Below are 15,656 nucleotides of genomic sequence, written 5' to 3'. Positions count from 1 at the left end.
TATGAGTACTCTTGTACGTAGTTGCAAAGGCCAAGTGGGCCAGTCAGCATGTAGAGTCTCCCTAATGCATAAGCATTCTTTGGCGACTACTCCAGCCCCGTCACGCGATAAGTGTAGCGCCTTGTGTCTGCACAAAAATGCGCAATTTGCAAATTTAAGACCTTTAATCGTTATAATAGTATATATGTAGATGCTTTATAAACAGTAAAGAACTATTTAAACCAAAAAATTAATGAAAAGAGTACAGCCATACAGATTATACGAAAGCTAACTGCTAAAACTGAAAGTGCTGTTCGTTTAGTACGGAGGGTATCAAATCGGCATCATGGACTCAAGGAGGATACCCTCATTCGACTAATGCATGCCTTCGTTCTGTGCCACTTCATATATGTGGCAGCCATGCATCGATGGAAACGGGCAGAGCGGGATAAATTGAATGCTCAGCTTAGGAAGATTACCAAGCGGGTTCTCGGGTTACCCGTATACACTTGTACAGAGCGCTTAATGCAGCTTGGCATTCAAAACACTCCTGAAGAGATTGCAGAGGCTCAGGAGCGCGCACAGCTAACTCACCTCGCAACAACGAAGGCAGGGAGATCCTTCTTACAGGAACTTCGATATCACCCAGATAGAGTAGCTTAGTTCTCTGACGTTCCTCCGTCGATTCGTGAGAACATCACGGTCGCGACAATGCCTAGGAACATGCACCCCGATCATAATCGTGGTAGAAGGAAAGCAAGTGCGGCCAACCTCCTTAGGCAAATACGCAGTGATCAGCGACAGGTCATCTTTGTGGACGCCGCTTCTTGTAAGGGACGTCCGGCGTTCACCATCGTCACTGTTGATGGTCGGCAAGGAATCACCAATGCTGCCTCGGTTCGGACGAGGGACTCCGAAATAGCTGAACAAATGGCTATTGCACTAGCCCTACTGGATAGCTCGCGGGATATCATCTATAGTGATTCAAGACCTGCAGTCAGAGCATTCGAAAAAGGCACCGTTTCCAAACAGGACCTCAGACTTATTGGGGGCAAGGCAATCACGCACCACTTCATTTATTGGTTTCCGGCACATCAGGGTCAGATAAAAGGTGCTCCTCCCAACCTCAACGAGTCGGCTCACGGGGCTGCGCGTGAACTTGCCCACCGCGCTACCCTCGACCAATCGGAAGCCGACTCTCCAAAGAACAGGGACACGCCCTCCACCTTCAACGAGATTACTAAACACTACTACCTCAGCCGTAGAACCTACTTTGTTCCTCATCCGCGCCTCACTAGAGTTCAAGCATTAACGCTCCGTCTACTACAAACGAATACCTATCCGAATCCGTCGCTCTTACATAAAATATGTCCGGATACTCACACCAACGCTATTTGCCACGATTGTGGAGATATAGCCACGTTAGACCATATGCTCTGGCGGTGTGCCCGGTGACGCTCTATCATCGCTAACAGCTCGGCCAGATGGGAGGCGGTTCTCCGCAGCCCTCTTCTGGCTGACCAAATCTGGGCTGTCCAGCAGGCCCACGATGCGGCCGAAAGGCTCGGCCTTCCGGTTCTCACGTGGTAGCGGCCCGCTTCGTGAAGACTCACGATCTGCAGGACTTCTTTAAAGTTGCACCATACCATAACGTAGAGATACACAGGGCTCGTTAGTAAATGCATGGGGAAGCTTACAGTAGAGGTGGGCCAACTGAAGTTTGAGGGTGAGTCAAGGTGAAATTTGGGGTTGGGTCAGCCTGAAATCTGGAGGTTGGTCGACTGGTATTTGGGGGTGGGCCAACTTGAAATTTAGGTGTGTAAGCCAACTTAAATTTGGGGGTCGGCCAAATTGAAGTTTCAAGTGGGCCTATTTGAAATCTGTAGGCGTGCCAACTTGAAATGTGGGGTGGGCCAACTGAAATTTGAAGCTGGGCCAACTTAATTTTGAGGGTGGGCCAACCTAAATATCGGGGGTTGTGCAACTTCCAATTTGGAGATGGGCCAAATTTAGGGATCGGCCCACTTAAATTTGGGGGTGAGGCCAAGTTGAAATCTGACAGTGGGCGAACCTAACTTTTGGGGTGGACCAACTTAAATTTATTGGTGGGTCAACTTGAAATTTGGGGCTGCACCAAATTGAATAGGGGGGGATGCAAATGAAATTCGGAGGTGGGCCAACTTGAAATCTGGGGGTGGGCCAAGCAAATTTGGAGTCGGGCCAATTTAAATAAGGGCGTATGCTTACTGAGAAAGCTTTAATGGAGTTTCTGCATTCTCTTTTAACGAAGCGAGCCAACAATTGGCATGGTGGTTGACGACTACCATGAGCTCTTCCGAATTACCATGAGTTCTTCCGAATTTTTATGGGCGAAATTTCGCAAAAGCCCCCGGTTGTGCCGCAAAAGCCCACTGCGACGGTTGTGCCTCCCTTAACCACGAAGAGGAGGTCTGCTGATCCCGGATCTGCGGAGGCCACTCTTCAACCCGTAGTTTCCCTCGAACTTCGAAGTTCGTGTCTCCCGGAGCCACGTACACAGATCCGCCGAACCCAGATCGTGAGAACTGCCACTATTATCCCACCGCGGCCACAAGTTTGTTGTGACTTAGGGTGGCGTTTGGGCAATGAATCCACCAAGCCCGTCGACTGCTACGTCAGGTTATAAGACAAAAGGAAAAAATGGTCTATTGGCTTAGTTACACGGCTTCAGTTACGGAAGCCCCCCCCCCCCCCTCATGTAGCAGGAAACGTCCGAGTTCCCATCAGGACCCTCTGTCCCACTACTCGAAAAGTCTCCGCTTTCAATACCGTCGTCCTCCCTTCGCGAGTCTGCAGGGAAATCCCAAGTCTGGCCAGCAGCAAATCACAATCGTCGGATCTGTTGCGATAGATCGTCGCAACACTTAGCCGTAACCCTGCCTCCGAAGCCCAAAGGTTGGGCATATGCGACAGGAAAGCAACCTGCGAATGCAAGGTCGGCGTCGTTGTTTGGTAGCATTGGATGCCCCCCCCCCCTACATCCTTAGCTGAGGCTGCTAGGTAATGGTGGGGTGGTGGCCTTTTTTGGAGCCCGTCCAGAGTCGACGTCCACGCTGCGTTGACGTCTGGATAGACGATGACGGATGGGCGGGTGTTGGCCTTGTGGCAAACATCCAAATAACGCCTTTGTGGTGTTGAGCCGTAACACCATTCTCTGCCCTCTCCTACCTCCTATCTACTATTATGTAAACTACCCTTCTGGACGGTTGCACGTTATTACAAAGGTAAGTGCTGCAGCTTGTGCAAAGCTGTTACATGGGAGTGGGGCACGGAAAGTTACAGTAGTCGATAGGGTATTATGACGACGCAATGGAAAGGTCCAAACAACTTTCTCGCGCCGTCTTTCTTCTGCTACGCTCCTGCTGTAGACGCCATGGACCGGGCGATAACAGCGTTTTTCACACTTCACATGTTTTACCAGTTAAGGTCATGACGTTTTGGCAGTGCCAAGTCCCAGCCATATCCGAGCGAACTATAAACCCTCCGTTGCTTCAAATGGTCCACATGCCTGTGTTATTGGGCTTTCACCTATGTTCAACACACACCTTGACCGCCTTTCGACGGTTCTCTATGTCTTTCGCGGAGCCTGACTGCAGTTGAATTCGATGCCATTATCGACTCCGTCAAATCGCTATCCTTAGGCATCTTGTGGACGCTAAAAGAATACAGCCCGACCTGGAAAAAATCTGAACTGGGAACGACTTCCCTCTCCCAAGATCTGCCTAAGATATTCGGAGCTTCGTTCGGCAACTCTCTTATTTTCAACAATTCGTAAAAGCTTTTGCAGTCGTAGCGAGGCAACTTACTGTTCTTCTCTGTGTTCACTTCTCGCGTGATGGGGCTGGAGTGCTCGCCAAACAATGCTCATGCATTAAGGATATCCTACATGTCGACTCGCCCCCTGGGCGCTTGGACCTATGGACAAGAATACTCGTACTCGATTGCCTACAAGACAGGATGGTTGCACCATGACTCCCTTTTTTTATTCCGCGGCCGACGCATACTTCAGACTGTGAAATGAACGAATGCGTAATTTTCGTTTCTCAGATTCTACACATCGGTGATGGGCAGTGTCGTCGTTGTGCCAACTTTAAACTGCTGATAGAGCACCTCGAGTCATCACCCAGACAGGCCTTCGTGGGCATGTTCACCTCAAGGACAGCATCTTATATCGGCGTAATGTGTGCCCTGATGGTCCCGACTTCCTGCTGGTCGTAGCAACTCGTCTATCTGTGCCCCACAGTTCTTCGCGAGCTTCAAGACAGCCCAACCACCGGTCACCTGGGTGAATGGAGGAAGGAAAAACATAGAAGGGTGAATTACGTCATACAGCCAGCCTTGGCAAGCGAACGCTTCTTGAAGCCACAGTGGTGGCCCAACACGGGACCTCTTGCGCCGAGATCTCGGAGCAAGAATCGAGATTCGCTGAGGCTTCTGGTTCCCGGTAGCTATGCCAGTAGTTTTCATTCGGTGCGCGCGTGTTCAGTTGCCCTACCGCAACTCTGCCTGCAGAGCGGGAGCACTAAAACCAACCACGCACTTTGACGTGCGACCACGTGTTGGGCCACCACTGGCCCAGAAGATTTCGGCTTCAATTGCGTTGCGGTGTGCTTGTTCCCTTCCTCCATGCCTGGGGGTATCTGGCACATACGACCGCGTGCGCCACCACTTCTATTGCCCTGGCCTTGCCCGCTAAATGCGGCGTTACGTCAGTGGCTGCGACCTCTCTCAACGCCGCTAGAAACCGTCCATGCTCCTTGCTGATTGTTTGTAGCCATCGACGTCCCAACTGAGGCCTTCTTCCATGTCGGGTTAGACCTGCTCGGTCTTTTTCCAACATATGCTTCTGGAAACTAGTGGGTTGCCGACGCTACCGATCACACGATGCTCTGCGCAATGTCGAGCGCTTCCGACAAGCTGCGCTGCAGTCGCACCGGAATTTCTCCTCTGTGACGTGGTTTTAGTGCATGGTGCCCCGCATCAACTGCTGACGGACCGAGGCCGTACCTTCCTTTCTTTTGGAAAGTCATCAACGATATTCTGTGCTGCTGCTCCACCCACCGCAAGCTAACCACATTGTTCCATCCGCATACTAACGGGCTTACCGAGCGCTTGAACCGGACACTCGCCGAAATGCTTTCAAGTACGTGTCGGCCGACCACTGTGATTGGGCCCTTCCCTTGCCATATGTGACATTCGCCTACAATTCTACCCTGCGTGATATTGCTGGTTACTCCCCCTTTATTCTTTTGACTGGACCTGGGCTAATTTGCCGTTTGATACGTTCCTTCCTTCAGCTACAGCCTCGGCCAGTGAATATAAACGCAAAGCTGCCGCGCTGACCACGCACGTTAGCTTGCTCTTACGGCTTTCTACTTTTCAAGAAAACCAGAAGCGCCCTTACGACTGCAGTGCCGTTGCAACACACGCTTTGGCCTGGGTATACCCTCGTCCTTCTTTGGTCCCCAAGCCGTCGCGAGGGCTTTCTCAAAAGTTGATTTTTCGACACACAGACCATTATCACGTCCTTCGATAAATTACCTACGTCACGTACTACATCGAACCCGAAAGTCTCGCTACGTCCTCTGGCCTGTTGTCCCGTGACGAACTCCATGTTTCGCGGTTGAATGTTTACTACCCTTCCTCTGAGGCGGCACCTTAGACGCGCCGAGATCGCACTTCTGCCACTAGGGGGTTCAGTTACTTGGCACTCGTAGAAGAGAGCGGCCACTTGATGAAGAGGACGTGCCATGTGCTTACGTGGAATGGCTACACAGGTCTGGTCTGGCACTGTCCCCTCTGTCATTGCTGCAAAGAACCGGAAACCATTGATCATATTTATTAAGTTATCGCCGATTCGCCGCCCAGAGAGAGAAATACTTCGAAATTGCATTCCCAATATTAGGCATTGCTACAAGCACTGAAAGCATTCTCTTCTTTGCGGCAAATATTTAGGGTTTTAGCCACAGGAATGTATGCAAGGCCGTATGCGACTTCCTTGGTGACACAAGGATAATACCTAGTTAATTTACAGATTTATTAACAACGGATCTGTTTAAGAGTTTAGTTCCGCCGTGCAGCATTACCAGAAAACTGCGCCCATGGCTGTGCGCCGCCTCGCGTTGCCTAGCAACAACCTGCGAGAGCACCGAGCCACGTAACCTGCTCGCACTCCACGCGCGTAGGGCGCAGTCGTGACCTCACAGGCGAATAAAAGCTCGGAACATCCGGCACGGCGACACACCTCTCGCCTCCTCTACCGTTTGCCGTGGAACCGCCAGCTTCAAGGCCGATCCCCCATAGTGGTTACGCGCCATGGTATAAGAATCAACCAAGCAAGCAAGGCTTCCAATTTGGGTAGTGTTTGTGATACTCGTAAATGTACCATGAAAATAGTTTATGCGTAGTTTATTTCGACGTAACAATATTATCTGCTACGTTCGTCACCATTCAGGCATAAAAAAGCAAAATAGTTTCATCGGATGCACATAGGCACCTGCAGGACAAATATCAAGCTACGAACAGAACGGTCACGTACTCGGATACACAATAAACAGGCAGCTGCGTCTTCTGATACGGTGACCTCCGACATCGCAACGCTCGCGGCGACGTGCCGTATTGCGAGAAGCTATGTGTGAACATTTTCAGCACCACTTGTCCTCAAGAATGCACGGCTCTTGAAGACACAATCACATCTTTACACATACGGCGTAGGTAGCTTTAGAAGCATACGCTAAGCATCTATGGCCCGTATAAATTCAGAAGCGGTGCTTCGGAAACCGTCCCGGGGGTGTAGCTCAGTGGTAGAGCGCTCGCTTCGCATGTGAGAAGTCCCGGGTTCAAACCCCGGCACCTCCATTGAAAGCTCTTTTTTTCCTTTGCGGTTCTACTAAAGGCATTTTTTACCATGCTTTCTAGAAAACTGCCACTCAATGACGAAGGAACGCGGGATTTTGCAGGCCATGCATACCACGAAGAGTTAAATTTTAGTCATTACGGATTAGAACACTGCACTGATCAGAAGATATAGATTGCTGAAAAAAAAAGGAAGTCAGTTTTAAATTAGCAAACAGTTGTGCCACAGACGCCGGCAACAGGGGGGCTCGGCGAAGCTGAAACACGTTATAGCGTGTTTCAGTTTCGCCCCTGTATGCACGTATGTACTACCTTGACACGAAAACAGCTGAGAGAACCGTAACAACTAAGGCCCGCTCACTTCAGTCTGTCTGGTACTTATTGCACAAATAATCTCCTACGGCGTAGTACCCACGCAAGTCTCACTACTTGAGCAGGCAAAATGGGCAGACATTGTTTCAATAACGCTGCGTCATCGTCATTGCAGTAAAAAAAAACAGCATGACTACCCGCACTTTGTTTAAGTCACTGCTCTTTATCGTCGTGAGCGATCAATTGCTGCTGCATTTGCGCCTCTACGATTTTAGAAACACAAAATCCCGAGCGTGCGCAGTTGGAGCGAATTCTGATCCCATATTTCTTCACGGGTGGCTCCTTCTTTCTTCAACACGCTACGCTTCCGCTACGGCATGGCTCAGTTTGCTCCTCGACGGGCCCGGTGTCGACAACCTGTGAGTCACCACGCCGAAGCTCGGGCACGACGGACGCCGTTGCTGCAGAAAAAAACAGAAACGAACAAAATTGAGAGCTGTGTTTTTGCAAAGTACGTGTCAACTTCGTAGGCTGTAGCCATACCACGAACGCTGCCCGGTGCTCAATTTTTTCCCAACCGCGCGATAAGGCCCACGCCTTAGTGCGTTTCCACGAGTTCAACTTCATTGTCCTTCGTGCTTAAGACACGTGATCGTCAAAGCTGACATCTTGAGGTGTCGTATCGGCCAAGGAGACGTGCATGGTCTCTGGTTCGCTGGCGTTTTTAGGAGAAACGTAGAAACAGTGCCTACAGAGCAGGCAAGAGCCATATTGGTGGTCTCCTTTCTTTTGGCCCACACCGCGTCACTAACCTGGTGCACGACGATTTTTTTTCCTCGTAGAAAATCTCGCAACCTATGCGTGAACAGGACCTGCTGTCGACCATGCCACGCAGATTTTGCTGTACAACCACGAAAGCGCGGAGGTATTGCGAGGTACGCTGAGCTGTTCACCTGTCTGCTGCAGTGCGCTGCCCAATTTGTGCAACAGCGCATTAGGCGAACCCGTTGGTGCATTGGTTAATTACCGATGCACTCGTCTCCTTTTAATCCTTGAGTCGACTTTGTTCTAGGCACGAGAAGCTCTTGTGTCTGTGCTTCCTGTCCGGAGCCCACTGCGCTCAAACCTCGGTGCAAATGGCGGTTTGAGGTCACAGCTCTGTCCAGGCTGGCGCGAATGGACTTGCTTGCCAGTGCCGCTCACCTTGTTCTGTCCAGAAGAGAGACCGGTCTCTGCCGCCGTCTGCTGCCATATTGCACCACTTCGCAACCATTTTACTCTAATCAAGAAGCGGTCATCGGTTATGCAGATCCTATTAGCTACCGGACTCCATCCTTTGCTCCTAATGTTTAATAGGACATCGTGTTCTTTGCGTTTGAATCGAATACACTAATCAACGTATTTATTTTTTAAGGTTACATCTACTATACTTCGTGCGTTGCGCATTCCTCAGCTTCTATTCAAGTTTCTGTATTGAGTGACTGAACGGTTAAGCTGATTATCACAAAGCGACACACGAACTCCCAGAGCTCAGGAATAAGGTTGTCCAATCCACGGCCTGTACGAAGCAGGCTTCATGTCTTCGTAACTAAATGTAGTTACGCAGTAATTACAATAAGTAAAACCTGCCGAAAGTCCAGGGGGTGTAGCTCAGAGGTAGAGCGCTCGCTTTGCATGCGAGAAGTCCCGGGTTCGAACCCCGGCACCTCCATGACACTTTTATTTTTTCAATTGCTGCGTCTGTGCCTCCACAGTGTTCATTTTTTTTTCTTTTTTTCCCTCCAACGCCCACGCGTTCCTGCGTGTTAGGCATGAATGCGTGCAGGGAAACTACGTAAAGCTAACTAACCGAATCACTAGTGCAGTTACATAAGGGCTAACGTATAGCATGGTAAAACACCAATTTAAAAAACGCGTTTCGACGTTTTGAGTTTCGTACCAAACACACGGAAAAAACGCTTACCGTCAGCCAAATTCTCATGGTGAACGTCATGCTCTGCATAAAGTTAAGGAAAAAGAAGCTTTTACTCAATGCTCTTTGGTATTTACATTCATTTAGAAGGATTAAAATACTACAAAAATGTGTTCAGTTCCCACCGTTGACTAACATACTGTACATTGTGTAAGCCACAGAGCGCAGCTGTTCCAGGGAGTCTCGGAGCCGTTTTCGTGCGGCAGTGGAGGGCGGCGAGCGGCGGTTTGCTGGATGTATATCGAATGCCAGTCGGAGAAGTTCCAGCAACGCACCCTTTCTTAAAGTCCCGAATCTTCACTTCGAACTGTAATTATCGTGATTATAAGATACCGCATACCTTGCGATACCTACTCGAATAAAAACAAATGATCAGGCTGTACACTTCAGCCTGTATATAATCCATAATTTGTGTTGGTCATGTCGCGTTTTACAGGCCCGACGTGTGCGAGTCGGCTGAGCTTTGCTCAGCAGCAGTGTCAGTGTGTAACGTCAAAAACCAGTTCCTCATCAAGGGTGTCGCTGACAACACACAAGCGGCAGGGGTAAAGAATATTCGCTCGAGAGCGGATTATGCACGAAAAAAATTCGGTTTCATGAGCCTATACCAGGCACTACGATTGTCATCTAAGCTATTTAGACATTTTCATTGGGCGAGGAAGAAAGGGGCTTGCGGCAAGCCTTTCCTCCTCTCTGGCTTGTGGGAACCGTCGCGTGCTGCAGAACGATCTGGAGATAATTTTAGCCCGTCCTTTGTGAAATTTACGCTATGTCACTTCATACAAGGTCGTCGGGGAATCACTGCGTAGCCTTTCGCTGCAGCGGTAACTACACGCGGTGTGCGGAAATTTATCTCGGCTGCGCAAACGTATGCGACGCGCATCATCAGCCCCTATCTGGGCCGGTATTTTGTAGCGATGCCTTTTTCGATTCTATTCCTTTTCAGACTTTTCGCGCTTGGCCAGTGGTCAGAGCGACCATCTGCCCACATTATCAACGGGATCAGGCGGCCGTCTGTGGTGGATGATAAGTATAGCATAGAATAAGGCATAAGGCATCGCTACAAAATAGCGGCCCTGGGCCCCAATGCTCTCCCACCCACCAAATTTGATCTCGTTGGCTCTTAGATATCCTCTGGACATTGCGCTAAATTTTACGCTATTATTGAACGACACGCATTGAAGTTTGACTAATTATCAACCATGAAACCTCGCCCAACATCCACAAATTTGCACGTAAATTTACTGGAAAGGATGAAATTGACGCGCCCACTCTGAACATTGCCTACACATTCTCCCCCATGTTTTGTCCAAATACTTAACAAGCTACTCGTTTAGCTCGTCGAGGTCGTCCTCGGGGAAGTCTATCTTGCCTCGTGGAACGCATGAAAATAGGCACGTAACGAGTATCCAGTAATTACTTTCAATAATTGCAATTATGCCGGACATGTTATACCATTTTCAAACCTCGTGCCACATATGGCAACCGTATTTACTTATTGTGAACTTGGTATGATGGCCAAATATCATGGGACACTCGGAAACAGCGAATAACGACCAACTGGCGCTTTCAAGCAAACGCTGAAGCAATATTGTATTTTGACAACACGCATTTAACTTCGTATTTTGATTGGTGATAAAGTTTTCCGCATTTTCACAAATTCGATCTTGGCGCAAGTTGCATTGCTCTCAGGACGGCGGGCTAAATTCTGCGCCGTTCGTAAAGCACACCTAAAACGCTCCGTACCGCTCGGATGCATAATTAACTGCGAAGGCTGTCATTAACCCACACACTTCTTACTTCTCCTACAGCTTACCCATACCATTCGCCTAATCGCCGGTAGATACGAACAATGTACCTTGTTTAACTCACCGAAAGCACCGGGTAAATATATTATGAACCTGATATTGCACATGAATGTAAGGAGAGAACGAGGTTTTAGTATTTATTTCCAACGCTCATAATTGTGCCAGAAACGGTAACGTTTATTCACACATTACGCTTAACATGCCCACTGTTTTCACGATATGTAAACTTGGTGTGACGTACAGTTCTCTAGAGACGCCGAGACAGATAGCTGATAATGACTTTTTAGCACTTGTTTAAGGAATTTTTCGCAGAGGCTGTAATGACGCCTTTGACAGGTTATCCCGCATCACGCAGAATGTTATTTTTGTGCCGTTATGAGTTCCTTTAGAGCATTGGGCAAACTTCCAGCGTGGTTCGCTTAAAATAGCCTTTAACAATTTCTGTACACGTCACCTTAGAATGGCCCATTTTCTCTAAATATATAGAATTGCTACCGCCATTCTTTCTTTGATACAAGCGGGGGCACCTCGCGAGCTATTTATTTGCGCCACTATAAACAGGTTAAAAAAATACAGAAAGATAATTCAGTAATTGTCAGTCAGTCAGTTTTTAACCGAACACATTAATATATTTCTATGTATTACCGTTAACATTCCCCACACTGCATAGCTCTCTCAGGACACCGTCAGAACACGGATATAACGTGTTTCAGTGCTTCTATTCGCACTAACAGCTTCGCTGTAAGAAGCAATGTTGGAAGCAATGTGGACATTTAGCAACATAATTATTGTACAGGTAGAAGCTGTCCCTACCATTGGAAGTGAAGGTTAGTTTGCCAAATTCTTATAATGCGTGCCCCTCTCTATTATCGGCATTTGCAAAAATTTTAGGAAAGCTATGAATTGATAAAAAGCGGAGCATGCCTGCGCCAGCAATGCTATAACATCGATTCAGTAAAACTAAAATTTTAGCAAATGAGAACTTAGAGACAAACTTAAACGGCGCCTGGAAAATGTGGGCGACATAAGTCTACCAACCAGAAGTCGGGACACGGAAATATAGGTCGTGGGGTTTCTGCGGCATCGCTCGGAGGGGCAGGGAGGAAGGGCTCGGGCCGCCGAGACCCCATACCTCCCCCCTCCCCCCCTCCCCCCCGTAGTCGGCGTCTTTGGCACAACTCTTCGCCGATTTAAAATTGGCATCTTTTTTTTTTCAGTCTATATTTTCTGGTTAGTGCAGTCAGCAATGCATAAAAATTAACTCTTCGTGCTATGGGTCTCTCCGCTAGGGGGCCGTGGAGTATTGACGTGCCTCACATGGGCTCCTGCGTCTTGCAATCGTTTTTACGGGGAAAGCCAGTCACCCTTTTCATTTTGCACCTACACAATTGGCAAGCTACTTGGAACCAGCGGATACCACCTACTTTAGAAGTGAGTTTGTTTTGGTCAAGATTACCAGCTTCATCTTCACCGTCCACCCCGCGCCTTGATAAGCCTAACGCCACGCGAGACCACACCGGCCCACCGGGGAGAACCGCCGTCGTACGTGCAACAGGCACACGGTGTGCGTGAACGGAGGCCGACAGCGCTCGCTGCCGCACGTGCAACGGGCGTTGCACGTGCACTGTGAGCCGGAGAAGAGGCTCGGCGCTCGCAGGCGCTACGGCTGACAGGCAGACTTTGAGATGACCCAAGAAACACACGCGACGGACGCGACGTCATGGGAACAACAGAAAGAAACAAGTGCAATATATACAGACTCACCGGAAGAAGCTGACGTCGTGCAATCTTGGACCTACGATAAAAACAACGGCAGACCTATAGATCTCAACGACCAATGGCTGACATGGGAAAAGAAAGGCAAGACGGAAATCACGCGCATGCAAGCCCCGCAGCGACCCAATCCACACAACAGCCAGCCATGCCACCACCACTGGGCAGATCCGGGATGCCACCGCTACCTTTGAATGACACCAAGATTGTCTACCGCCCACAAGCTTGCCTTGAACTCACCAAATGGTCACTCGTCACAGTCACCCACGCAGTCGGAAGAGCCAGCGGAGTATTGCAAAAAGAATTTCACGACAACGTGCGAGTACAAATGCAAAAAGAAGAAATTGTCATCATTGCAAGTACAGCGAACAAGAACTCTACTCGAAACGTAGCCAAGGTCACTAGCATACAGCTTGGAGACAGCATTTACAACGTAAAATCTAACTCGCGTATACCCGAAGATGTTAGCAAGTGTGTTATCTGCGGTATCACACCTGGGACTTGCAGCGTGGAACTAATGGATGGGATTCGAGTGCCAGCACGCGATACGGTCCTCAACGTCCGCTTCTCAGACAGTCCACGGCGGCGGTCATCTATTTTGAGGGCCCACACGTCCCCTAAAGTATCATTTATCAGAGCGACGACTACCGATGCATGCCCTACCTCAAATCAGTTCATTATTGCCGAACCTGTGGCAACCTCGGATATCGTTAAAACGTTTGACCAAAACCAACCCCAAATTTCTGCTGCAAATGTGGCAAAACAAAAGAACCCCCGAAATATGAGTGTCATCCTAAGATTTAGAGAGAAGGACACGAAACGGCTGGGAAAGAATACGAGAAAGAGCTCAAGCCTAACCCACCGCCTTACCAAGTAAGACAGTAATGGTAAAACAAGTCTCATCTCATCGCGGTTCGAGCTCCAGTCTACGTAGCTCCAATCGCGATGAGTTCCCGACGCCAGATGAAAGGGCTTAAGCGCGCTACGCAGAGCGCCGCCATTTTGAAACTGGGCGAGCCCCACGCCGCCGACAACAATATCAAGATGGCGCCGGCGACAGCAGCTGGCGTGACGTCAACGACACAAAGACAAAAGAGCGGCGCGGCGAGGCAGTCGAGGCAGAGAATCCCGCCGCTTTCGTTGAACGACGCGAAGACAATTTTTCGGCCCAAGGGCGGGCTGAAGGTTAAGGAGCTGAAGACGTACCAAGCGGCAAACGCTATCGTGGAAGCGTGTGGTCGAAAATTCGGAGAAGACAAGTTCCTGGTGAGACTCCGGCCAGGTTCCAACATCATCATCGCAAGTTCCTCGGATGAGGAAGCAGCCGGGATGATCAGGAAGATCAACTGCCTCAACTTTGACGGGCAAAATCACGACGTGAACGCCTACGTGGCGCTACTGGAAGACATCAAAAGAGCCGTTATTCACGGGTTACCCCTGGGAATCGCGGCGGACCAACTCGAATCCAAGTTGCGCCTACGCACCCAAGGAGTGGAGATCTTGAGCGCCAGAATGCTCGGCAAGTCGGAGACTGCACTCGTCACCTTCAACGGCCCTTTCATCCCCAAATACGTCATTTTTGGGGCATGCGAGTACAGGACCCACCCCTACAGACCAAAGAGACAAGTATGCTTCGTATGCGGTGAGCAAGGACACCGCTCGGACGTGTGCCCAACGTCGGGAATGAGAATCTGCCGCCAGTGAGGAGCAACTAGCCCCCCCAGAGGGGCACCAATGCCAACCCAAGTGCATGGTATGCGTAGGAGCCCACCTAACCGGAACCAGGGACTGCCAGCGGCGCCTCAAGGACACCATGGAGCTCCGCGGCCGCCAAGAAACGCATCAGCAGCAGCAACAACGCCAAGGCCGGAGCCGCAGCCGCAGGCGCCGACCCAGATGGCTGAGCTCGGAGGGCGATCAAGCCAGCCGGAGCCGCTCGAGGAGCCGAGCCAGGAGCCAGTCGAGGAGCCAGACGAGAGACCCAGCCAGGGACAGCTCCTTCCAGCCACTGCAGCCTCCGCCCACGAGGGGGCAGCAGCAAAACAAGGGACGACAACAACAATAACAGATTAAGAAGACCCAAGACAACGCTAAGGTGAGCTGGGGACCACTCAAAACACCACCTCCGTACTCGAGGAAAGATAACAATAATGGAGAGGAACTTAAAAACCTAAGAAACGAAAACGAAGCATATGGGAAGCGCATAGAACAGCTAGAAAGATGGTTGGAGGAGCTAATTAAAGCCCTGCAGGATCAAAGGACCGGTAGCCCCGCTAGACAGCAGACTCCACCACAACAACAACCACAGCAACTAGAATCTTTCGAAGACCAAATGAGAAAATTTATGAAGTTTGTACAAGAGAAAACAAATGCAATAGAACACAAAATGGCAATAATGGATCACGAGATCCGAAACCAACGCAAACAACAAATCTTACAACAAGCTAAAGACAAACTCAACCTAAGAAGACAGGGCCTCGAAAACTACAACGCGTTTAACACCGAGGACTAATCATGGCCAGACACGAAACAAAAGAAACTTGGCAATGGAATTGCAGGGGCTATCGCAAAAAACAAGGGCAACTCCTCCAGTACACAAACACACAACGGCTACAAAAGGCTACACGTGCTATGAAAAAGATCGTACAGCAATACTAATGAATAAATCCCTCACCGCCATAGCACACGACACTATAGCCGACACAGACATAGACCACGGTATTGTAGAAATCATTCCAAAAAAGAAAAGAAAAGACAGCCGTGTCTTTGTCATCTCTATAGTCCTCCGAGTCAAAAAGAGGCGGACTTCGGCAAAGGTTTTGGAGGAGCGAGCAAATTAGCCAAAACAAACCCCTTAGTAATTGTTGGAGATTTCAACGCCAAAGATCTGACCTGGGGTTACAAAAAACCAGACAAGA

The 15,656-nt window shown here is 49.5% G+C and overlaps 1 protein-coding gene and 2 non-coding genes across 3 annotated transcripts; all 3 read left to right on the top strand.

Annotated features, from left to right (window-relative positions):
* The first annotated feature begins 6,804 nt into the window (after positions 1-6,804).
* Positions 6,805-6,876, top strand: TRNAA-CGC (transfer RNA alanine (anticodon CGC)). Its single transcript has one exon. It is a non-coding gene; the product is annotated as a tRNA-Ala (tRNA).
* Positions 6,877-8,824: 1,948 nt separating this feature from the next.
* TRNAA-UGC (transfer RNA alanine (anticodon UGC)) lies at positions 8,825-8,896 on the top strand. The gene has a single exon. It is a non-coding gene; the product is annotated as a tRNA-Ala (tRNA).
* A 5,592-nt stretch (positions 8,897-14,488) lies between these two features.
* On the top strand, positions 14,489-14,803 carry LOC139055713 (serine/arginine-rich splicing factor 2-like). The gene has a single exon (XM_070533246.1). It carries the CDS (start codon positions 14,489-14,491, stop codon positions 14,801-14,803), a length of 315 nt encoding a protein of 104 aa, XP_070389347.1.
* The last annotated feature ends 853 nt before the right edge of the window (positions 14,804-15,656 follow it).

This window comes from Dermacentor albipictus, chromosome 2, assembly GCF_038994185.2.
Source record: "Dermacentor albipictus isolate Rhodes 1998 colony chromosome 2, USDA_Dalb.pri_finalv2, whole genome shotgun sequence".
Classification (NCBI taxonomy): domain Eukaryota; kingdom Metazoa; phylum Arthropoda; class Arachnida; order Ixodida; family Ixodidae; genus Dermacentor; species Dermacentor albipictus.
This window is presented reverse-complemented; position numbering and strand designations above follow the sequence as displayed.